Source organism: Ailuropoda melanoleuca, chromosome 16 (genome assembly GCF_002007445.2).
Source record: "Ailuropoda melanoleuca isolate Jingjing chromosome 16, ASM200744v2, whole genome shotgun sequence".
Taxonomy (NCBI): domain Eukaryota; kingdom Metazoa; phylum Chordata; class Mammalia; order Carnivora; family Ursidae; genus Ailuropoda; species Ailuropoda melanoleuca.
The window spans coordinates 89338804-89362767 of record NC_048233.1 but is presented as its reverse complement, the minus strand read 5'-3'; the positions used below and the strand labels follow the sequence as shown (position 1 = coordinate 89362767).

The following is a 23964-nucleotide window of genomic DNA, read 5'->3' as shown; positions in this document are numbered from 1 at the left end:
TCCTCTCCCCCCGACAAGTCCCCTCCCCCCCACAGTCCCTGGCACTTAATCTTTTGTGGCTGGTCGTCCACCTCTCTTTAAAATTTTTCACGTAAAGATAACGGAGCAGTAACATCACAGAACCCGGGATGGGGTAACAGTCAGGGTCTGTGAGGCCGCCTTTGCTGTTTAGCAAAAGAACAAATATTTTCCATCCAAGAAGTCGGGATGTGGGCTCAGCGAATCTGAGCGGGTCTAACCTTCAGGCTGTCCTGCTATCTGTCACATGGGAGCAGTTCGCGGCGGGGACGCTCGCGGTGCTTCTAAATCATGCGACGCCGGCAGCGTGGGGCCCCAGAACACACGGGCTTTGGACCATCTTCCCGCCGAGGAGGATTCACGGGCCGATAAAGAGGGAACAGTAGATAAGGCGCCCAGCGACCTTCATCCTTCTCTGGGAGCTGTGGGTCCACAGGGTTACGAAACGCTTGAGTCATCGCCAACCTTTCCCCCTTGTGCGCTCACGGGAGAAACCAGATAAGCACCTGCTTTTCGGAGCCTTTATCTCCACCCCTGGGATTTGCAGATATGCTGTCACAACACCGTTACCCCAAACACCGAGGGCAGGTGCGGACGGAGTGCGGGCCATGTGCCCCCTTCTGTGACTTGCAGCTTTTTTTCCTTAGCCCACTTGGACCTGGTGTCTGTCAGCAAAACAGCAAGATTCCAAGCGAGGGCCTCCCGGTGCCGTCCTGGGGGCACGCGCCTGGGCTGGGGCACATCTTCATCGGGACCCAGAGCCTTCCGGGGAGCCACGCACGCCCCAGCCACACCGCGATGAAACAGGGCGAGGGGAGGTATAGAGACCCCCGCTCAAGGCCATCGCCCCAGGCTGGCCCTCTGCACCTCACTTCCCGTACAGTCCCCACAGAAGGGGACGCGGCGAGGTGCCCGGCCCAGGGCAGCGCATTGCTCGGCTCCGCTCTCTTCACAGGGAGCAGTGGCCATGAAGATGGGCACATGGGGCGCTAGGACGGTGGGGCAGTGACTCTCCCAGCTGCAGGCGGGGGGACACTCAGGGTCCATCTTTCCACCCCACGGGGCTGCCCTGGGGTCGAGTGCAGGGCCCGGGTGGGTCTGCGGGGCCCCCGGGCGCGCGTGTCTGTGTTGTGGTAAACACACATGTTCACCGTTCCCAGAGACACACTCAGGTGCACCCACCACACCCCTGTAGTTCCAGAGCCCCTGTCCCCCAAAAGGAAAGCCCCTTAACCATGGGCAGCTGCCCCCCAATCCTCCCCACCAGCCCCTCACACCCACTAATCTGCTCTCGTTTAGAGAGTTGTGGGGAAGTGCACATACCGTACGATTTATCAGAACTGTGTCTCGGGGCACAGCTCAGGGGCACGAAGCACATTCACGTTGTGCAACCGTCCCCACCACCCGTCTCCAGAACTTTCCATCTTCCCAAACAGAGGCTCTGTCCCTGTGATGAGACCCTGACCCCCAGCCCCACCCCCAGCCCTGCGGCCCGCTGCGCCACTTTCTTTTTTAAGAAATTCTGTTCATTTAAACTGAAAAAACAAAGCAGGGCACTCGTTTCTCCCCCCTCCCGTCCCCAGCGCCCCCCCGGCAGCCACGGAGACCACGACCTTAGTGTCACGTGTATGTTTAGAGCCCACGTGCAAGTGAGAGCTGGTGACTTACGCCACTTACCACCACGCCCGCGCGCCCGGCCGCGCTGTGGACGGCGGGGAGGTGTCACACCGCGTGCACCACACCCCGTCCTCACGGGCTCGCCCATCCGTGGACCGCTGGGCTCTGCACGCGGGCGGTGCTCAGTCATGCCGCCGTGCATGTGGGGTGCCAGGCATCTTCTGGATTCGTGGTTTTGGATCTTTGGGGTGAATACCCAGTGGTGCGATTGCTGGGTCGTGGGCTGTAGGGTGGCTTTCCTTCTGAGGACCCTCCGTGCTGCTGCAGAGCGGCCACCCCACCTGCGGTCCCACTGGCCGTGTAAGAGGAAGGGTCCCCTCTCTCCGCACCCTCGCCAACACCTGGTTTTGTGTGTGTTTTTTATTTCAGCCAGCCTGGCCCGTGTGAGGTGCCGTCTCGTCGCGGCTTTGATCTGTATTCCCCGACGACGAGTGACGTGGGCCATCGTTTCGTGTGTCTGTTGATCACTCGCACGTCTTCTCCGGAGAGGCGTCTACTCAGATTCTTCACCTATTTTTTAATTGGGTTCTTGCTTTGGAACCGTGTTCTTAAAAATCATTCTAAGTTACACAAACAACACCGCTGTGAGCGCCGCCCCCCCCCCCCCCCCCCCCCCCCCCGNCGCCCTGCCACCAGCGAGACCCACAGGAAGAGCCCAGGATTGGCCTGGACTTGAGACTCCGGGGATGACCTGGGTAGGGGGGGACTAGTCGGCTGCTTGGTCCCCCAGTGCCCCCGTGAAGCTGACCACAGCCGGGAGGCGGCCTTCCTTTGTCTGTGTGACAGTGGCCGGGGTAGGAAGGGTGCCTTTGTCCATCTGGTTTGACTGTGGTCTCAGCGAGATCCTGGTCACAAGCTCAGCTTCTCTCCTTGTATCTTCGGGGCAGAGCTCAGGGCCGCGCTCTCACCACCCCAGCCTCCTGGCCTGCATCCTTGACCCGGGTGCACACCCAGGGTCATGCCGGCACCACACGGAGCTGGCCGAGAGGGCCTCCGGGCTGGCTGTGTCATCGCTGCCAGAGTCAAGTGGCTTCCACAGGTGTGGTGCATAGGGCTCCCGGGGTGGGGCTGAGCTGGACTGAGAAGGGCATGAGGACCCGGAGTGGGGTCGTGGGGGGGGGCACCAGGAGCTTCCCAGGCACAGAGCACTGGGGAGCTGGGGTCAGAGCAACACCTTGGTACAGGGATGCCTTGGGTTAGCGGAAGGCTCTCAGGATAGGCAGGGGGCCACACACCCTGACCTTGCTGTGTGGACAGTGAGGAGGGATAGCAGTGGCTTGAGCAGAGGGCCTGGGGGAGGTAACAGCTGTTGGCAGGCCCTGGGGGAAGCTTGAGGCCCCTTTAGTTCACCTTTGGGCTTGCTTAGGGCCTGGTATGCAGAGACAGATGACCCTTGGGCCTGCTCCTGCCAGGGTGGGGACAACTCAGGGCACAGAGGGTGGCCAGGTGGCGGGGTTACACTTCCTGGGCCTGGGCCACTGAGGCTGGAAGCTGGCCTTCCTCAGGCTGGAACCAGGAAGAGGGGGCCCTGCCCCCTTGTGAGTCGGCTGTGAACTGGGGTGCTGTCCCTGAATTAGAGGTGACGGGGTTCCACCCTCCTGCAGGCCCCCTACCACCCCCCGGCCCCTAGTCTCCACAAGTGGACGGTCAAGCCCACTCATAACCCCGCGCAGCCTCCAGCCTGGGGCGGCCAAGGCACCGCCTGTGAAAACATCCCAGGGCCCCTGCTGGCCTAGCCCGTCCAGCCCTCCTGAGCCCGGGTCAGTGGACAGGTGGCTTCAAGAGAGTAGCAGGCCACGCTGGCCGGGAAATCTGCTCCCGGGAGTGCATGAGCCGCAGGGAGCCCCCAGAGGTCCCGGCAAGCAGCCCCGGGGTCTGAGGCCCTGGCTGTGGCCTTGACCCCAAGCGCCACCCCCAGCACTCGAGGCTGCTGGTGGCAGAGGTCATTTTGTCTCTGAGCGAGCGTCCATCCTTGCTGTCTCAGGCCTCCAGACAGTAAAGGGCTCTTTCCCATCCTTCCCAGCGTGCCGGCAGTGTGGTGTCCGTGAGGGTCTGGGCCTTGCTCGGACGCCGCGAGCGCCCCATGCAGCCAGCCTGCCACCAGCCGGGCCTCATGCTGCCGTTCAGACTCAACAGGATTTGAGGATTAGTGTTGTCTTAAATTATTCCTGCACCTGAGCCCTGCAGAGGGGAGTCCGAGTTCTCGGCCGTCCGAGAGGGACGGCCTCGCCCCTGGGAGGACAGGGGTCGCTTTGAGCTGCGGACCAGACTCTCCCAACGTGTGAGAGCAAGATAATTTGAAGGGTGGGGGAGACATGGCCATACCTAATAGTTACTTATTTTGAGGTGTTTTTTAATAAGACGTGTCTAGTATTTAAATCTACTTAGGACACAACTGAAGAGGGTATTTAAATAACCAGCACATACATCAAAGTAAGAACAGAAACCACAAGGTGACGAGCCGGGTGGTAAGTGGGCAACCAGGGCTGGGGTGGAGGCTTAAAGGAACGGCTCCTTTGGGAACACCTGGCGGCCAGGTGAGCCCTCGTCCACGAAGATGTCAGTGTCCGTGTCTCCGCTTCGGGAACACGGAGGGTGGCAGCACTGTGGCCCTTCTCGTGATGGCCAAACACTGGACCCCAGACTGCCCCCTCCATTCCCCGTGAGCACCTCACTGACCACGGGCTCACTGCGTGCCCCCACCCGGCAGGGCCAGGTTCTCGGGGAACACGTGAACGAGACGAAGTCTTGCGCGGGGCGCTCTCGGCCTGCTCATTGGTTTGTTCACGCATCGTGTTCATTCACGCAGGAGATCCACATGGCGCTGGGGCTGGGGAGGGGCTGGGCGGCGATCGGGGCCCCGGCCCTGGTGGGATCGGTCAGTGGGCTCCCCTGGCGGGAGGACAGAGATGGGGCAGGAGTCCCCTGCCAGGGCCAGACTCCAGGGGCCGGCGGGAGGCCAGTGTGGCCTCTTCCCTCAGTAGCGCCCTCGGGGTGGGTCCGTGCTGGATCAAGTGTCAGAGTCTCTTTCCTTTAAAAGGCTGAGTGATGTTCCCTTGTATGCGTGGACCCCATTCTGCTCGGGCTGTTCAGGGTTCCTTGAGATTCCACGGGAATTCAAGATAAGTTGGAGAAGAAGTCATCGGGGTTTTGGGAGAGATGGTGTCGCATCTGTCAGTCACTCTGGGTGGTGGTGGCCTCTCTGCCTCGTGCGGTCCAGGAACACCGGGCACGCCTGCCCTTGTGCGTCTCCTTCGGTTTCTCGGCACGGTATTTTCCAGTTTATTTAGGCCTCCTTAGTTAACTCAAATGTTTTATTCTTTTTGACGATACTGTAAGTGGGACTGTTTTTGTCATTTCTTCTGAAGACAGTTCGTTGTTGGTGGGAAGAGCACAACTGATCTGTGCTTGCTGACTTGTACCCAGCCTTGCGGAGTTCTGGGAGGGTCTGACAGGTGCGTGTGCGTGTGTGCAGAATCTATGGAGTCTTCCACGCATAAGGTCGTATCCCCTGTGAGCAGAGGTCGTCTTACTTTTCCTTTCCAATCTGGACGCCTTTTCTCTCTTCTCCTCGTCTGCTTGCTCTGGCCGGGGCGTGGAGCCGGGGTCGCACGGGTGGCAGGGATGAGTGTTCTTGCCTCGTTCCCGATCGTGGAGGAAACACATCCCGTCTTACCTGTCCTGCCGTCACTGGCCTGCTGCTCTCTGGGGGGTTTTCAGATGCGGCGTGTCTCACACACAGGTGGTCTCCTTGTAGTCCTGACTTGTTCGCTGTTTCCAACACAAGGCGGTGTGGCATTTTGTCACACGCTTTTTCGCATCAACGGAGGTCACACGTGTCTTTCCCCCCTTCGTTTTGTGAATGCCGTGTGTTCTATTGATCGATTTTCTGACGCCGAGCCATCCTTGCTTTCCAAATGTAGATTCCACGCGGTCCTAGTGTGGGATCTCGCTAACACGCTCTGGAAGCGGCTCAGATTCCGGTCTGGGCCCCTCCGTTCTTCCAGGAGCTTCCTCTGGCTTTGGCATCGGGGGAATGCTGACCTCATGGGATGAGTTAGAAAGTGTTCCTCCTCTTCAGGTTTTGGGAAAATTTTGAGAAAGGTTGGAATTAGTTCTTCTCTGAATGCTTGGTAGAATTCGCCGGTGAAGCCTCATGTCCACAGCTTCTCTCTGATGGGAGAGCTTTGATCTCTGGTTCAGTCCCCTTGCTATTGATCTTTAAGGGTTCCTTTTCCTCCTGAGTAATCTTGGTAGGTTTGTCTCTAGGAACCCGTCCACTTCAACTGGGTTGTCTGGCTTCCCTTTGAACTTGGCTCTTGCGCCGTCTGTCCTCGTGTGTCCACCCATCCACTGGACCACCCTGCGTCCTCTGCCTGTCCATCCCCCATAGCCTGGACGTGAGCCCTCGGTGCTCTGGCTTCCCCTCCTCGAGGTAGCCTGACTGCAGCCTGATATGGGGAACAGTCGTTGTCAGGGCCCTGGCTGTGGAAGGAGCCTGCAGCGACCCCCCCTCCTTGTGCCCACACCCCACTGCCCTAAGTGCTCTTGCATCTGGGCCCCAGCGTAGAGGCCCTGCAGCGTCTCTGCATATTGTGTCCTTGGTGGCATGGTGGCTGTGAAGTGAAAGAGGGACCATCCCACAAGGACGGATGTTCCCCAATGCCCAAATTAGGGTGTCTGGCCTGAGCTTTGGGGGCTCAGTGGTTCACATGAGGGCTGGCTGGAGAACGTGGGCCCCGGGGCACCATGTGTCTCAGGTCCAGGCGAGAACATGAGATATCCTGGAGGACATCCTTGGTGTGGACATCCCTTTGGGCTGCCTGGGCCCTGCTCTGAAGAGCAGCAGGTGTCTGCTGGCAGTGGACGTGGCCTTGGGCCCTGGACGTGCCGGTGGACCAGGTGGTAGGCCCCACCCACCCTGCCAAGCAGGGCCCAGGCTAGCTGATCTTGGGGGCGTCTCTTGTGGAGGCCCCCCGCTCACTCCCCTCTGCCCCGCAGGAGATTGTCCTGGTGGTGTTCTTCGGGACAGAGTACGTGGTCCGCCTCTGGTCGGCAGGCTGCCGCAGCAAGTACGTGGGCATCTGGGGGAGGCTGCGCTTTGCCCGGAAGCCCATCTCCATCATCGGTGAGTCCTGCTTGCCCCCAGGGGAGCTTCACCCCAAGCTTTCCAGGAATGGGCTGGGCACCCTCCCCAGGAAGGGGGATCCTGCAGGATGGGTCCCCATCATGCGCCGCAGCAGGCAGAGTCCTCCTGAGGCCATGGGGTGGACCCCCTGAGCCTTGCAGCGTAGGATGCAGCCTCAGACGCCGCTCACGGAGCCAGGCTCGGTCGTGCTCAGCACAGCGTGGTGGGGGGGGATCTGCTGCCCCAGCGGCCTGGGATTGGGGCTGGGAGGTGGGCCAGGGGGGCCTGGGTGTGCCTGAGACAGAAGGCTGGTCTTCCCATCCGAGTGGCCCTGTCCTTCTGACCGCCAGGCTCCTTCCCTTGAGCCAGCGGCCTGGCTGGTGACGTGCCGCCCCTTCCCCCAGACCTCATCGTGGTCCTGGCCTCCATGGTTGTCCTCTGCGTGGGCTCCAAAGGGCAGGTGTTTGCCACCTCGGCCATCAGGTACACCTGGGCTACAAGCCGTCCCAGCTGGGGGTGCAAGAGCCTGGGCAGCGTGCTGGGGGTGGTGCAGGTCGGGGCCCACACTGAGTTAGGCTGCCTGCTGGGAGACCCAGCAAGGGCACGTCCGGGACTTGGGCTGTGACCTAACCTTTTGGGGACTTCAGTTTGCTCATCTGTGCGCTGGGGTGATCCCAGGGCCTCCCCAGAAGCTGGTGTGCAGGCCTGGCTGGGCCCCACCCCTGTGTCTGAGGAGGAGGCGGGTGCGAGGGCCGGGGGTGAGCTGGGGGCAGGGCCACAGAGGTGTCTCCCCCCGCAGGGGCATCCGCTTCCTCCAGATTCTGAGGATGCTGCACGTGGACCGTCAGGGAGGTACCTGGAGACTGCTCGGCTCCGTGGTCTTCATCCACCGCCAGGTGGGTGGTCTGCGTGGGGCGCCGGGGACGAGGGGGGGAGCGCAGGGTGCGACGTCTGCCGGGCAGGCCATGCGGCCACGCTCCCTCAAGCTGGGGGATGGGAAGCCAGAGCAGAGAGAGGGCAGGAGTGTGGGACGAGGAAGAGGCTGGCAGAGGCTCAGAGATCTAAATGCCACAGATGCGAACCGTCCCGTGAGGGTGAGGCACGTCGCCACGGTTCTTGGGGCAGAGCCAGTGGCGCCGGCCACGGGGGAGAGGAGTGAAGGTGCACCGTCCCGAAGCCCAGGGCAGGCATGGGAAGCTGGCGGGAATTCACAGAGAACCGTCAGTGGCACCTGGGGCTAGCGCCGGCCCCGCCTGTGACGTCTGTCCGGAGCATCGTGGCGGAGCCTGGGGACACCGGAGCGCTCGGCTGACGCGCCCTGTGCCCGCTCTGCCCCCAGGAACTCATCACCACCTTGTACATCGGCTTCCTGGGCCTCATCTTCTCCTCGTACTTCGTGTACCTGGCCGAGAAGGACGCTGTGAACGAGTCGGGCCAAGTGGAGTTTGGCAGCTACGCGGACGCCCTGTGGTGGGGGGTGGTAAGTGGGGACAGGTGCCCTGGGCAGCGGCGGGGCCGAGGACGCTGGGTTCTGGAGCCCCGTAGTGGACCCTTTATGCTCCACGGACACTGTCGGGAGGTTCTCAATGTCTTGGAGCTGGTGTGACGAGCGTGCGACGGGGTGATGGGGCGTGTGCAGGCGCTGGGAGCTCTTGGCCACCCCCAGCTGGGCCCTGCGTGGCTGACCCAGGGCGCCAGCCGTCTTTGCCATGGCCGTGTGGGGAGGGTGGGGCCCGGCGGGGGCCTGCCTGTCCCAGAGGGTCTGTGCTGGCCCCAGGGGCATCCCCGTGCCGAGAAGCATGACGTCAAATAGCGAACAACCCAGGAGATGACAGGCAGGGAACAACCCAGGAGATGACAGGCAGGGGTCCTTGCGAGAAAGGAAGAGCGCTGCCCCGTTCTGGCTGTGCACCAAGCCTGCAGATGCCATAGCTGGGCCCTGCCCGGAGATGTGCAGGTTCCCCCCTGGGGCCCCGAGGCTCCCCTGGCTGTGGAGATGGGCTCCTTAGGCACAGGACGGTGGGGCCCAGCACCCAGTGCCCCGGCTTCACTCGCAAGCATGGGCTGGGTGGCTCGGGCTCCCTGAGCTGCCAGTCTGCGGGAGAGGTGAACGTAAGGTGGGGGGGTTCCCAGCAAGCCAGGCTTGCAGGGACAGGAGACATTGCTCTGAGGACCACTCATTGCTGTGGACAGCCAGGCGCGGCCTCCGCCAGCCACACATGCCCCGAGTCCTGCCCGTGTCCTTGGCATGTGGGCCCGCAGAGCAACTGTTCAGGGCATGAAGGGTGCCCTTAGCACACCCTCCACCCACAACTGGGCCTCGTTTCTGGGCCCTTAAGTGCAGGGTGGCTGCTAGCTTCACCACCCCTGGGGGTCAGGACCCGGCCTGGGAACAGCGTGAGCAAGGCCCTGCCGCAGCCCAGGGTGGGTGCCTGCTGTGGGGCGGGACAGCGGTGTGGGCCACAGGCCAGGCCCTCACACTCCCCACCGTTCCCATGGGGACAGTGCCTCCCCTTCTGAGTGCTCTGGGGTGCACACAGCCAGTGCTCCAGGAGGGTCTAGGACAGAGCCGGGAACGGTGGGGCCAGGATCGGCGTAGCCGGCGACAGCTGGTGGACAGTGGCCCCTGTTACAGGCTGAGCGTGGCTGAGCAGGGAGCCCCGTAGAGCTCGGGGTGGGGCGGCTGATGTCCGGGCTCTTAGGGTGAGGGGCTGCCCGGGATGGGAGAAGGTCCTAGGCTGCATGAGCTGTGGTGAGGCCTTGGGGGAAGCACAGGGTCCGAGGGGCGTTGGGCAGGGGGCAACAGCCATGTCTGTCCCCAGTCTTTTCCCTTCCAGAAGAAGTGGGCCTTGCTCTCTCCTGGGGCTCCCCACCCTCCTCCAGAAAGGAGGCCAGACCCAGTTTGTCCAGGTGGTGGGAAGCCTCGCTGTGACCCCCCAGGCAGCGCATGCCCCTGCTGTGTCTGTGTCTCGCGCCTGTGAAGCCAAGCACACAGGGAGGGCCCAGGTGTTGGCAAGCCTGCGTGCTTTCTGGAAGCTTCCAGTGTGCCAGGCTGCTCGAGGAAGGGAAGGACATGCTGCCCAGCTCTGGTGTGGGGAAGGCCCCGGTTCCGGCCTCTGTGCGCCCCTGTTGGCCAGGTGGGGCAGGCCCTGGCAGGTCAGGGCGGGAGGGCTCCGCCCCTGGCAGGGAGCTCAGCTGGTGGTGGGTGGAGGGGCCAAGTCCTGGTGAACGGCCCGTGTGGGGACAGGCTGCCCAGAACCAGGAGGAAGTGTGTGGGTGATCGCCTGAGGCCCAGCTGATAAGCGGTGCCCAGCCTTGGCGCTGCCCTCCCTGTCTCGCTGGGCCGCTCCAGGAGCGGCAGGCGGCCGAGGCTGCTCCCCTGCCCCCAGCCCTCGGCAGAGCAGCGCCCCCACTCCCACACCTGTGCAAACATCCGCCCGCCGGCCGGGAAAACGGCCCCTTTGTGCCCAGCTTGGCACCGGTGCCCCAGCCCTCGCCGTCAGCTGCAGCCCCAGCCTCGGCCACCGTGGGCCCTGGCCTGGCCATTGTTCCTGCCAGGCCCTGTGCCTCTGGGCCACCCCAGGCCCCCCGCCCCCCGGGGCTCTGGGGCAAACGGCTCCCATTCATAGCCACGGCTGCCCCGCAGCTGTCCGGGCAGGAGCGGCCCCCAAGGCTTGAGTTATGGGCTGTGTTCCTGGCGCGTCTCGGACAAACAGAGCTCAAGAAATGCAAGACGGGGCTGGCCCTGATTGGGGCTTTTAAGCTAGTTTGGTGATTTGCAACTGCGCCCAGCCACTGCTCCCTGCCCTTTCCCCGTATCCGGGCTCCGTTTACCTCTCGTGGGAGGGGGCACTGGTCCCGAGGCTCCCTGTCTGGGGCAGACAGATGAGGGGGTGCTGCCCTGGGATACCCAAGGATGGGGGGGCAATGAAGGCTGCATGCTGGGCCATTTCTGCTCTCCACACTGGGTCCCCCCCGGCTTTGCCTGCACTCCCCATTCTTCTCACCCCACAGGCCTGGGCTGGGGGGGGGGCGGCCAGAAGTCAGGCCGGCTTCTCAGAGATGTGCAGGACAGACCCGAAAATAGGGCGTCTGGGCCACTGGGAGGTGGGAAGGGCCATCCCCTGCATGGGGAGCTGGTATGCAGATGCCCTCGAGCCTGTCGGGGCTGGGGGTGCCCCAGGGTGGCCCTAGGTGTCCTCAGCATCTGGGCTCAGCCGTATCTGTTGTATGGATGAATAAGTGAGTTCGAGAGCTGCAGCACTGGGGACAGCGGGGGCATCCGTCTCCTGGGGAGGCCGTCGAAGTCCCACAGACTGAGGCACTTCAGACAAGAACAACGTGTTCTCTCGCAGTTCTGGAGACCAGAAGTCCAAGATCAAAGTGCGGGCAGGGCTGCGCTCCCTCCGGAGGCTCCAGGGGAGGGTTCTTCCTGCCTCTTCCAGCTTTTCTGGGGCTTTGGGCGTCCCTGGGTTTGTGGCCACATCTTCTGTCTCTTATAAGGACACTTGTCTTTGGTTTAGAGCCTGCCCGGGTAGACCGGGATGATCTCAACATGAGATCTTCCCGTGACACCTCGACAGAGGCCCTGTTTCCAAATACGCTCATATTCTGAGGGTCTGAGCGGACATGAAATTTGGGGGGACACTATTCAGCCCAGGATGGCAGTGTCCCGGCCAGACTTCACGAGAAGCCCCCCCCTTCTCAAGTCTCAGTTCTAGGTCTCCTAGCAGGGGTGTCCGCTCAGTGGCTGAGTGTCTCCTCCCGTCCCCCCAGCCGGGGTGGGGACACCCGACGCTGGCGTGAGGGCTCACCGCCTCCCCCCCCGCCAAGTGTGGCGCCCCATGCCTGGCTGCTGAGGTGTTTGGGGAGGATTTAAGACTTTTTTCTTCACCCTTGGAACAAAATGCGTTTGTTTGTGTTAAAGTTTGAATGGAGGGAAAAGCCGTTTTTGCAGACACGGGCTCCTCTGTTTAGCGCCCGGGGGTCTCTCAAATCAGGAGGCCGCTGGGCTGTTTACCCCCTGCATCTAAATTTAGTCTTTAGAGCGAACACGCTAGAAGCCTGTCCCTGCATTTCAGCCACCATTTAGAGTAGAGTTTGATTCCTGTTCACCCTCTCCTCAGCCGGTGGCTCCAGAAGGGTCCAGCCTCCAGGGCTGGCCGGCCTCCTGGCTGGGTGAGGTCAGCTAGGTCTGGGGGCTGAGTGAGGGCCTGGGTGAGGACTGGACCCCCCAGACATGCACATGGAAGCCTGTCGGCACCGCCGAGAGCACGGGGCCGGTGTCAGGACCTCATCTGAAGCCCGGGAATGGCAGGCCAGGCCCCCACCCCAGCACTCAGAACCCACGTGTTCCAGCTGTCTGCAAGGCCTGCGAGTGCTGTGTGGCTGAGAACCAAGGTCCGCAGGAGCCCAGGCTTGGGCCTGTAGACCGTCAGTGTGGGGCAGGACTGGGGGCTCCAGGAGCCTGGCCGAGAGCGTGCCCGGAGGAAGGGCCCTTGCAGTAGGTTTTGCAGGATGTAGGAGCCCACAAGCTGAGTGCGTCATCTTGCACATCCTGCCAAGGGGCTGATACCTGGGGGGGTTCTTCTGTGACTTGGCAGGCCCAGGGAGGGTAGGAGGCAGGGTTGATTTCTTCTGGGCTGGGGGTTCAGCTCATGTCAGTGAGGGTAGAACTTTCCAGCTTCTGTCCCGTGGAAACAAACATGGTCAGCATCAGGGAACACTGTGAGACAGGAATCTGTATGACACTGTGGCCAGGAGCGTGGTCAGGAGCATGGCCAGGAGTGTGGGGGTGGAGCCCGGCGAGGCACCCCATCCCGGCTCCACCACTCACCGTGTGCGTGGCCCGCACAGGTTACCTGACCTCTCTGGGCCCATTTGTAAACTGGGTAAGAAACGAGGACCCATGCCCACAAATCGTTGGAGAAGTAAAGTCAGCAAGGACATGGGAAGCCCGGGCCTCAGGCGCCCAGAGAGAGGCAGCAAAGGCTGGCTGTAAATCGTGCGGTGGCCCTTGCCGGCCACAGCTCTCTGGCCATTTCCTAAAGCCAGACACTTGTGTCGCACCCATAGCAGGCTGACTCACACTAAAGTGTTTATGGCTGCCATGGTCCAATCACACCCCTGAGCCCTTCTGGTTTTGAGAGTCTTGCTCTGCCCCTGACCAGCTCCCCACTTCCAGCACCTTCCTCACAGAGTGGCCCCCGTGGTACATGTGTTTTGGCCTCTGCTGAACCACAAGGACCTCGTGTTTCTGAGCCCCATCCTGAGGGCCCAGGCAGGCCAGCCACAGGGAAGGGGCTTCTGGGTGACTCATCAGGCAGGGTGGTGGAGACGAGGGGCAGACCACAGCATCCACCTCCAGGGACGTCAACTCAGCAGCACCGTTGAACTGGCCCTGGGGCCAGTGAGCACGTGATGGGTCCACTCCTCAGTTTCCCCATCTGTACTACGACGGGGAGGCCTCGGGCTGCCGTGGGGCTCGCCGAGGGGCTCACTGAGGGGCTCACCGAGGGGACGGCAGGCCCAGGAAGGCAGCCGAAGTTTCTGCGGCTGTGAGGACTCTCCTTGGACCTGAGGTCCTCTTGGTGAGGCCGGCTCTTGGCGGAAGGCCTATTTCTGTGCAGATGTGACGTTGGGGCGTCGCTGTGGTCCTGCTCACAGGTGCTCGCACAGGTGCGACGAGGTGGCAGGCAGCCCTGGTCCTGTGCTCTCAGAGCTTCCGCCGTGGTCTGCACAAGCCGATCGGCTGGGTCCCTGGAGGACCTTCTCTACCCTGGCAGGCAGGGAGGGCCTCCTGAGGCGGTGACACCCGAGCTGAGACCTCCAGCAGTCACCTGGGGCCTGGAGCCCTGCCGCGGGGTGGACACATTAGCCTCAGTGCGGGGCTCTGGGGCCGTGCCCAGGGGAAGGGAAGAGAGGGGTCCTGGCCTCCCTGCTGTCTATGGTGTGCAGTCTGCATGTCGCGTCCGAGTCTGGCTGCTACGCATGAGCCAACAAGCCACCCTGGGGTGGGGCCGGAGCCCGAGCTTTCCGTGAGACCACAGACTCACGGAATGAGAGGCTCCAGTCTGCGTGGGGCTGTGTTCAGCGATTTCGTTCTGCCCACGGAAAGGAAGCCAGTTCCTTTTGGGGTGTTTGCTTTCTTTTGACCTGTAGTTTGCCTGCCTGGCTGGGCTGTTCCCTGGCCCACATGTGCCAGCATGTGTCCCCTCTGCGGCTGTTTCCCAAGTGCCCGAGGACCCCTGCCCCCGCCCGTCACAGCCCCCCTCAGCCACCCCCCTGTCCGTGCTTCTCCCCGCCCAGACTGTGTCCTTCTGGCTGCCTCGGGCAGTTTGGTGGCTCGTGGCAGCGTGGCAGCGTTGGCCTTTGCTCTGCAGTCTTGCCACATCATGGTGTGGACCGGTGGGTTGTGCCCGCTCGGTCACTTACCAGTGGTGAGACTTCATGCACAGTGCCTGCCCCTGTGAGCCTCAGTTTCCCCCTCTGTAAGATGCTCACTCATTCATGATACCGTCCCAAGTTTGCCAAGCAGACGCACCACTACTGTGACCCCGTAAGTGTCGACACTGGCACCGCTGTCACACCCACATGTGGACAGACAGCCATGACACCTCCAGATGGGCCGCCTGATGCCTCCAGGGCAGCCACGATTTCTGGGCTGGCCCTCCCCTCTTGCTGGAGGCTGGCCTTCCAGAGGCTGCTTTAGAACAAAACAGCAGTGCCAGCTTCTCGGGACAGAAAGTGTGTGCGGTGGGGAATCTAGAAGGTTCTAGAAGGACATGCCTCCTGTCCCTCAAAACGGGAGCGAAGACACAGAGACAAGCACATGCCTCAGTGCCACCTTCCGGAGGGTGAGGATGGCTTGGTCCACCTCCCTCCCACCTCCATGGTGTCACGCATCCGTGGGTTTGCGTGTGAGCTGGTCCGTGTGGGCCGCTGTCTGGTGGCCGGCGCCCAGGGGAGGGCCGCAGTGGCTGCACTGTGTCTCCCCGTGTTAGAGAGTCCAGGATGTGCAGTTCTGCACCCTGGACCGCCCGGCTGGGGGTGAGCGGCGAGCGCAGCGCCTGGAGACCAGCCTTCCCGAGCCGCCTGGTCTGTGATCTCAGGAGAAACAGCAGCTCTGCAGGGATGGGCCTCCGAGAGCCGAGGGACGTCATTCATGTGACAGAGCGTGTCTGTGGTGGTGTGAGAGGCATGTGTCCTCCATGGGGTGAGGGATGTCTGCCCGGCCACCCCGATGTCCGCCAGCCTGCCGCAGGAAGCCCTGGTACCCCAGCTGTCATGGGGCCAGGGGAATCAGGAGCCTGGTCGGTCTGCTCAGGGAGACGATCTCGGGGGCCCTGCTTCCCCGTCATCAAGGATTTATTTTGATTATTTAAAAGGTTGTATTAGGTATTATTTGTCCTGATGCCTGAGTTTTCGGGGATGCCCCTGGCCCCCGAGGTGGGAGTCCCTCGCTGGTGGCCCTGCCTCTCCCTGCCCCTCCCTGCCCAGCAGCCACTCTCAAACTTCCTGGTCTCAGGTGTCCTCGCACTCTCAGCTGTCGCTGGGGACCCCGGAGTGCCTCCGCTTGCGTGGGTCATACCCATCCATGCTTGGCACTTAGGGAAGAACTGCTGAGGAATTTAAAAAACGTTTTCATGTTCGTTTATTAAAGTGGTAACAAACCTGTCCTACGTTTATGTAAATAAAATAACTTACAAAAACTTTCATTTCCACAAAGAGAGCTGGGTGCAGCCTGCTACCCTCACCCCATCGGCAGCCCCAGACCTGTCTTTGCTCCGTGCGCCCAGCCCTTTGCAGGGGCAGCCGGGGGCACCTGGCGCCCAGGCCTTATACGTGGGGCGCAGGCCGTCCGGAGAGGACACCCTGCCGGCGAGAGGGCTCCAGGCTTCCCTGGGGCCTCCTTATCTGCCAGCTGGCTGTCGGGCTTGCCCCTGTCCCCGGGGTGGTCCGGCGCCGCCCCACGGGTCCCCGTGCCACGGTCCGGGTGTGCACGGCCTGTGTGTTCACGCGTGCGTGGCCCAAGGGGAAGTGGGCCCAAGGGAGCCTGGAGTGGTTGGGCTCGATGTGGGCCCCAGCCCCTCCTTCCGCGCCCTCGTTGTGTAAGAGACGCACACATGTGTGCCATGCTGCTGCCTGAGAGCATCGGGCCCCTGCATGTGTCTGTGTGCGCCTGCGGCATCCCAGCTGCGTGGGACGCACATCTGTAGGTCCACGCCCGCCTCCAGGGGCTCAGGTGGCCCATGTACAGGACTGGGCTGTAGGCCGCCTAGCGTGCTCCGTGGGGGTGGGGGGGTGTTTCCAAGGGGCAGTGACGTTGTGGAAGTCCCGGGACCCCACACAGACACGTGGTCAGGCTGCCAGGCTCAGCAGTGGCCGGCCCTGGCTGCCCCCGGCGCTAGAAGCTGAGCATTTGCCCAGACTCGCCTGTGTGCTGACGGGCTCGTTGGTGCGCCTGCCTTTTCCCCTGCTGTTCCCGCAGGCCGGCATCCGCTCCAGCGGCTCCGAGCGGCCACGTGCGTGTCCCTGCCTGGCTGTAGCTGCTGGGTCTCCCCCTCCCTCCGTGCTCCATGGCTGGTGGGGTGCACCCACCGGGGTCCCAGGACGGACTGGCTGTCGCTGCCACAGGTCTCAATGCATCCCGTCTGGGCCTTGCCTCCTGCTGGAGCCTGTTCTGTGCCCTGACTCTGCGTCTCCTGTTCCCCGCACTGGCTCTCCGGGGCAGGGGATGGAGGGAAGGCTCCGTGCAGACCTTCCCAGGCCTGCCAGAGGCCATTCTCACCTGGCCTGGACTGTAGGCTCCAGAGGGGAGAAGCTGAGCTGCTCAGAACAGAACCGGCATGACCACAGGGCAGGCAGGTGCTGGCCAGGCTGACCTCCAAAGACAGGAAGCTGCATGGACCCTCTGGGCCACTGTGCCTGCTGTCCCGGCGTGCGGGTGTGAATGTGGGCCCACAAGATGAGTGTCAGGGTGTCTGACGTCTGCTGGCCAGGCTCAGACCCAACGCCTGCAAAGCCCATGGGCAGCCCCAGGACCCAGAGTCCAGGCAGGCCTGGGCTGGGAGCGTCGGCGCCGAGTGACGGACACACCAGGCTGGGCCCTCCAATTCTGCAGGATGTGACATTCAGGCTCACGCCCGACGCCCCAGGCAGCACACCTCAGCCGCAAGCAGGACGGGAGCCTGGGGCGGGGCGGGGCAGCCCCCACACCTGTGGTCCCTCCACAAGCTCCGAGGGTCGGCTACCCGCCACTGAGAAGAAGGCTGGGGCTGCATCTGGTTCTCTCAGAAGGGCGACTGAGACATCTGGTGCCCGGGGTGGCGTCAGGAAGTGCCGCGTCATCCCTGTCCTCTTGGTCGAGGACCAGCCTTGGTGGGAGCTTCCGGCCTCCTGGGGACCACTGCACAGCAACGTCGGTGGCCTGGGTGGCAGGACTGCTGTGGGTCAGGGCAGGTGGTGGAGCAGGGAGTCTGGCCTCGGCGCCCAGCCCCTGTGCACGCCCGGGCCTCACTCCCTGTATGGTGTCGGCTTCAGGAGACCACAACCATCCGCTGGGCGGGAGCTCCGTGTCGGCCGCGTGGCGGGTTCCGGCTGGATGGCCATCCGTCCCGAGCTTCTGGGTCTGACCCCTGCCCCTCTCACAGGTCACGGTCACCACCATCGGCTACGGGGACAAGGTGCCGCAGACATGGGTCGGGAAGACCATCGCCTCCTGCTTCTCCGTGTTTGCCATCTCCTTCTTCGCGCTCCCAGCGGTAGGTGCTCCGTGTCAGGGGCATTCCCGCACTCCCGGCAGGGGTCCCCCGAGGAGGGGGCGTGCTCACAGAGGTACCCCTGCCCTCCCTACCCCCAGAGCGTCCTTCGCAGCAGGTGTGGGCGGCGGCCAGCCCCCCGGGGTCGCGGGGAGGCCCCCGTAGCAGCCGCCCCGTGATGGTGGAGGCAGAGTGCGCGCGCCTGTGGAGGCCTGGGCCGGGCCTTGACCCGTGTCCTCCCCAGAAATCACGGACCATGAGGGTTACACCTTCTAGTTCCTGTGTGTGTCCAGGTGGGAGTGGGCGTGCATGACATGTCACTCACTACAGGCACAAGTATGGATTTCGTGTACATGTCACGCACACACACATGTGTGCGCGTGCGTGCGTGTGTATGATTGATCCCCTCTGTGGACGGGGAACTCCCTTCCTGACGAGCTGGTCCCGTCCATCCCATTGGCAATCCCAGGGACGCAGCCACAGACCCTCTGGGGCGGGGCTACCTTCTGCCCAAGCCGGCGACTCGGCGCCCACCCCACCCCCCCGCACCTGCCCTGTGCCCCCCCGGGTGCCCATGTCCCACGGGCCGAGCCAGGCGGCGGCTGCCCGCGTGGACATGAGCCCTGGTCTCTGCTCCTTCCCAGGGGATCCTCGGCTCCGGCTTTGCCCTAAAGGTCCAGCAGAAGCAGAGACAGAAGCACTTCAACAGGCAGATCCCGGCCGCAGCCTCGCTCATTCAGGTGATGGTGCCCACCGTTGTCATGTCCAGCCTCGCGTCTGCGGGGAAGCCCCAGCTGGTGTCCGTTCTGAGATCGCCAAGCTGCTCTCGGCCGTGATGCTCAGGGCAGATCCCTCCGGAGTGGGGATGGGGCGATGCAGCAGTACAGACGTGCACGCCCATCGCCGTGCCTTCTGGGAAACGTGGGCATGCTGACGGGGCAGGCGTGGGAGCGAGGGGCTCCCAGCTCCCTCCCTAGAGGGTCCTGTGGAAGGTTGCGTCCTGCGGGGCAGACCGGGGGACAAGGATGTGCCCTGGTCAGTCCTAGAGTGGGGGCTCTTTTTATGGGCCCCCCACCTCCCGGCCACAGCAGCCGGCCTTGGCATCTTGCTCCTGGTCCTCCTTCCGTGGCCACCCCCCTGCTCTGCCCTGGAGCAGGTCTGGCAGGGAAAAGGGAAGTGTCCCCATGTGGCCATCCCCCAGTGGGGCTGGGGCCCTGCTTGTGCAGTATGGGCACCTTCTGGGTGTCCCCGGCACCCCCACGGGGCTCGGACTCCCTGGTGACTGCAGGTGGGGCTGGCAAGCTGATAGCATGGCCACACCCTGGATCCCGGGGCCCCTCAGTGCAGCCCAGGGCTGCTGTGACGAGGCCTGGGGGCGGAGGAGACAGAGCCTAAGAGCAGTGGGGGACGGGGGGGGGCCGAGCCCCTGGATACTCTGCTCTGTGACCCAGGGCTCTTGGAACACACCAGAGGATGGCTTCATCCTTTTAATGCAAACAAAGACTCAGGCAGAAAATCATGTGAAAACCGGGTCCCAGAGGGTCCGGGGGCGGAGGAGTGAGGACGAGCAGGCCTGGGGCTCACCTGAGGCGTGGCTGGGCGGGGGTCCTGGGGCATAGGTGTTGTCGGTGTCCAGCCATGGATGTGGGGCCCTCTGCCCAGGAGGGCAGCTACCCCCAGCGCTGGAGACCCCCCCAGGGTCGGCTTAGGGTCACCCCCGTGGCCTTATCTCCTGTGCCCTCTGCCCTGGGCAGGGCCCTGTGAGGGGCGCCGACTATCAGGCTCTGTCCTGCCTGGGAGCCACAGCTCAGCCCCGGCTCCCCCTCATCCCTCTGAAGCCCTTCCGGAACCCACTGTCTGGGGCCTGGACGGTGTACCTGGACGGGAAGGAAATAGCAAGGGCCATAAAGCCGAGGGGCTGGGCCCCCTCAGGCTTGGTTTTACGGCCCCACAGCCTTCATCTTTCGGGGAGACCATAAATCAGGCCGTAAAACTAGCCCCGTCCGCTGTGGGCAGACTGCCGGTGGGAGGGGAGCACAGCAGATTCTTCGCCGAGCCTTGTGCCTTGGGGACAAGCCCCCTGCAAAGGCCGCACTCAGGTGGTGCCCGCTGCGGGATGACTGGGGCCCGGGGAGACAGGAAGTGGCTGGTGAAACATTCGTGGGCAGGACGCGTGCCTGCTGCTAGGGAAAGTGGGGCGTGGAGGGGCCAGGCCTGTGGCCTTTCCCGTGCACAGCATGAGGGCTGCCATGTCCGTCCAGGTCCCCACCACGGGTGGTGTCACGGCCCCTGGGAACCCTGCCAGCCCCCCAGTCAGCAGCAAGACCCCCAGGCTGTGTCCTCTCTGAGGCTCCTGGCACCCCTCCTGTCCCCCACTGCCCACCCAGACGCAGTGTGTCTGCCTCTCAGATCCCTGGCAGTGCCGTCCCTCCTCCGGGTCGTCCCCATGTGGCAGCCACCATGGGCATCTCTCTAGAACGTAGGCCCAAGGCCCTCCTCCCCTGCATGCTGTCCAGAGGCTCCCCACAACTACAGACGGTGCCAGGAACTGAAACCCCACATTTGGGCCTCTGGGAGGGGCCTCACTCCACCCTCCCCCTCCTGCCTGTACCCGCAGGCCCAGGGCGTCCTGTTTCTGTGCCTATTCCCTGAACCCACTGTGCACACCTGCCGTGAGTGGCCCAGGGAGAGGCAGCCGACAGGTGACTTTGCACCTGTGAAGGGACAGGCTGGGGAGGTGGTGGCAGACGCGTTGGGGTTCTGTGGTGTCCGAGCTGTGAGTCCCGGCCGGCGTGTGAGGCCGTGAGCTGCCTGGCGCAGGAACGGCCCTGGGAGGTGGGGGGCTGGCATGCAGGATGGGTGCGGGCAGGATCGGGGAGCTGCGGCTCCCGCAGGAGGCCATCGAGCAGCTCGGCAGCTGACCGCCTCTCCCTCGTGTCGGTTCAGACGGCGTGGAGGTGTTACGCGGCCGAGAACCCCGACTCCTCCACCTGGAAGATCTACGTCCGCAAGCCCGCTCGGAGCCATGCCCTGCTGTCCCCCAGCCCCAAACCCAAGAAGTCTGTCATGGTAACAGCCCCCACCTGACCCTGGGACGGGGTCCCTCGTTAGCGGGTGGGGAGGCCTTGGGGGCCTCGGCTCCTGGCCAGGGTTTGACCCTGCGTTCAGCTGAGCTCACATGAGGGCAGCAGCACCACTCTGGGCCCGGGTGGGGGGGCATGTGCCGGGCCCTGCCATTCCAGGGTCCCCATGGCTCCAGGGACATGTGGGACTGGTGCTGCAAGGCCAGGGCTGTGGGGGGCCCGGAGGGAGAGCCCCAGGGCGCAGGACAGGCTGGGTTCTGTCCGGCGCTGGGAGAGAAGGCTCTCGAGAGGACCCTGATGTCAGGCTTTCTCTGCTGGGCACAGTGGGTGTCAGTCAGCACAGAGGTGGCACCCCAGCTCGGGGAAGAAGGCCTTGAGGTCACGGTGCAGGGGTTTCGGCAAGCTTTGGGCAAGGATGTCGTGATTGGCTGGTGTGGTGAATGAGGGTGGCCCATGTGCCCACACTTGCTTGGTGGCACCCAGCTCTCCCGGGTGCCAGCTACCCCCCGAAGACCTGCACCCTCTGTTCCCTGTGCCCAACCCCCTCCCAGACCCCCCCACCTCCACATCACCTCCTCAGAGAGGCCTTTGCCGGCCCAGGCCATCTGCCAGCTGCCCCACCCCATGCTGGCACTCCTGGAGGCCCTTGTCGGCACGTGCCCTGGTGAGCTCTCGAATGTTTACCTGTTTGCCAGCTTCCTGCCCGCTCACCCCTCGGGCCGAGCTCCCGGGCAGCGCCTGTGCCGAGCCCCCCATGGGACCCCTGGCAGCTCTGCAGTGCCGCGGCCCTCCCCGTCTGCGTGCGCAAGGGCTGGAGCTTGGCCCCTGAGACCTGGTTCCCTGGCAGGTGCCCAGCGGGGCTGCCAAGGGGCTCTGGGGCCAGCGGACGCCCAGGAACCGCTGGCTCATTGCCTGTCATTTCAGGTAAAGAGAAAGAAATTCAAACTGGACAAAGACAACGGGGTGAATCCCGGAGAGAAGATGCTCACGGTCCCCCACATCACATGCGAGCCCGTCTCAGAGGAGCGGAGGCCAGACCACTTCTCCGTGGACAACTGTGACAGCTCTGGTGAGAAGCCTGCGCCCCGGGTGGCAGTGGGGAACGGGGATGGGCACTCGGCTCCCGCTGACCTAGCATCTGCCCGGCGACGTCCTGCCCCCACCACGGCGCAAGCAGGTCCTTCTGAGGAGATGGGACCCCACCCTGGAGGGACCCTTCCTCTTGCTCTGTTCCACGCTCTGGGCTGCTAGGTGCCAGGCACCAGGCCCCAGGCCCCACCTCAGTCGTGCCGTGTAGCTGGTGCCCCGTGGCTGGCAGAAAGGAGGCAGCCCATACGTGTAGACCCCCCCTTCCTGGTGGAGCAAGGATGGGGCCTCCAGAGCCAGCTTTCTGCACCCACACTCGTCCCCTTCCTCGATACCGTGTGTCTTCGCTTTTCGGGCATTTCTGTGTCCGTCTCTCCCTTCTGGGGCTCTTCCCAGCACCCACCGGAGCATGCCAGCTTACTGGCGGCTGTAAGGGAGTGTCACTATCTCAACTCTGGCAGAGAGGGACAAGCTCACATTGTTCCTGACGCTTTGTGCTTACGGGTGGCCGTGCCTGCCAAGTGCTTGTTTCTCAGGCGGCTGACCCCTGATGCATCCCCCTGCATGTGGTCCCAGTCCCCTGGCAGCAGGGCAGAAAGTATTCCAGAAAGGGGCTGAGACCACTCTCTGCGCCTTGGGGCTGCCTGTGGACCGGGCGAGGGCGCCCACCCCGCTGGGCACTATACCACAACGGCACCATCCCATGCGGTCAGGATTCTGCTCTGTCCTGAATCTGGCCACTTCGCTGGTGAGCCCCCAGGACACGCTCCCCGCCCACCCCCTGGAGTGGGCACAAGGGACAATTGTGCCAAGAAATGCCCGTGGCCCCCCCAACTCCGGATCCAGGGGCAGGACCATTGTCGCAATGCAGATGGGGGCTCTCCGCAAATGCTAATGGGCAGGTCGGGCGTGGGGAGAAGCATCTCTGGCTGTTTGCTGAATGCGGGGCACTGCATTCAGACTGTTTGCTGTTATTAAGTGCCCGGGGACGCCTGCAGAATGGTAATGAGGCACGAGAGCAGGGAAGTCAGGCCCCCTTTGTGGAATGCTTTTGCACGGAGGAGTTTTGCTTTCCCGCCGACGCGATAAGTCAGCCCAGCCCGGCCACGGCTGCTGGAGCCTGAGCTGTCAGCCTGGCCCCCGGGGGCCCCGTGTGGCCCCCAGCCTGGGGGTGGCGGCTGAGGCTCTCCAGAGCCCTGGTGGGGGAGGAGGGGCCTCCTCCCTGGGCAGACGCCGTCCCTGGGAAGGGCCTGCAGCTCCAGCCCCCCTGCGGCAGTGCGCGAGCAGCCGTGCTGAATTCCACCCCCGGCCGGATCCAGGCCTTGCGCGGGAGCCTCGCCTGCGTGCCCGGTCCAGGTGTGCGAAGGGACGTGTGAGACAGGTGCTCTTTCCTTCCCAGCACTGGCCTGCACATAGCCTCCCTCCTCTGTGGTTTCTCTCCATGTCTCGAGCCCACGGCGTCTCTGGGCTTCTGTCCTGTGACACCTAGGGTCCTGGGAAGGGCTGCCCACCCACATTCATGGCTTCCAGAACCTTGTCTGCACCGCTGTAGTCCCCGGGCAGGCCTTCCACGTTCACGGCAAAGGCCCTAACTGGCCGCGGGAGAACCTGTGTTGGCGACAGGCAGCGTGGATGCAGGAGCCCTGCCCTCCAGGCTCCTGTCCTTATGTAGGTTCCAGCCCCCCAGCTGCTCATTGTCTTGGTCACCAGGGTCTGGGGTCAGGAGCCCACTCCATGCAGGGCCCGCCTGAGGCCCCGGGAGGGGGGGCAGGGCTCCTTGGCATCCAGGGAGGAAGAGGGGCCACAGCAAGGAAGCCAAGCGTGTGGCCATCTGGGGAACGAGAGCCCGGCTCAGCCTGGTCCGGCACAAAGGCTTCTTGGAGGAGGCGGTGTCGGTGCTGGGTAGAGCCGGCTGGGGTTGGGGGGGAGAGGAATAGCCAGAGTGGAGGTGCTGTGGGGGACAGCCACGACTCTGCCGCTCCACGTAGCCCCCGACCTGGGCACACCACCTGCTTTCCTCTTGCCAGGTGGGAGTGAGTCCGCCTTCCTGGTGAAGAGGCATTTGTGGGCTCCTGGCGTGCGGGGCCGATGTGACCCTCTTTTATGAGACTGGACGGAGCGGGGCCCGGGAGCCTGCAGGCTTCGGACGGGCCAGGCCCTGGAAGTCCACAGAGCAGGGGTGGCCACGGTCAGCTTCGTGTTCCCTGAGCCT

The 23964-nt window shown here is 63.6% G+C and overlaps 1 protein-coding gene across 1 annotated transcript in view; it reads left to right on the top strand.

Moving 5' to 3' along the window:
• The window catches only part of KCNQ1 (potassium voltage-gated channel subfamily Q member 1), a 342106-nt gene that overhangs the window by 72394 nt on the left and 245748 nt on the right, over positions 1-23964 (top strand). Inside the window, exons 4-11 of the mRNA XM_002920138.4 lie at positions 6697-6823; positions 7228-7306; positions 7623-7719; positions 8163-8303; positions 17476-17586; positions 18228-18323; positions 20530-20652; positions 21591-21735. Coding sequence (XP_002920184.3) covers positions 6697-6823; positions 7228-7306; positions 7623-7719; positions 8163-8303; positions 17476-17586; positions 18228-18323; positions 20530-20652; positions 21591-21735 — 919 coding nt within the window. The remainder of the gene's footprint in view (positions 1-6696; positions 6824-7227; positions 7307-7622; positions 7720-8162; positions 8304-17475; positions 17587-18227; positions 18324-20529; positions 20653-21590; positions 21736-23964) is intronic.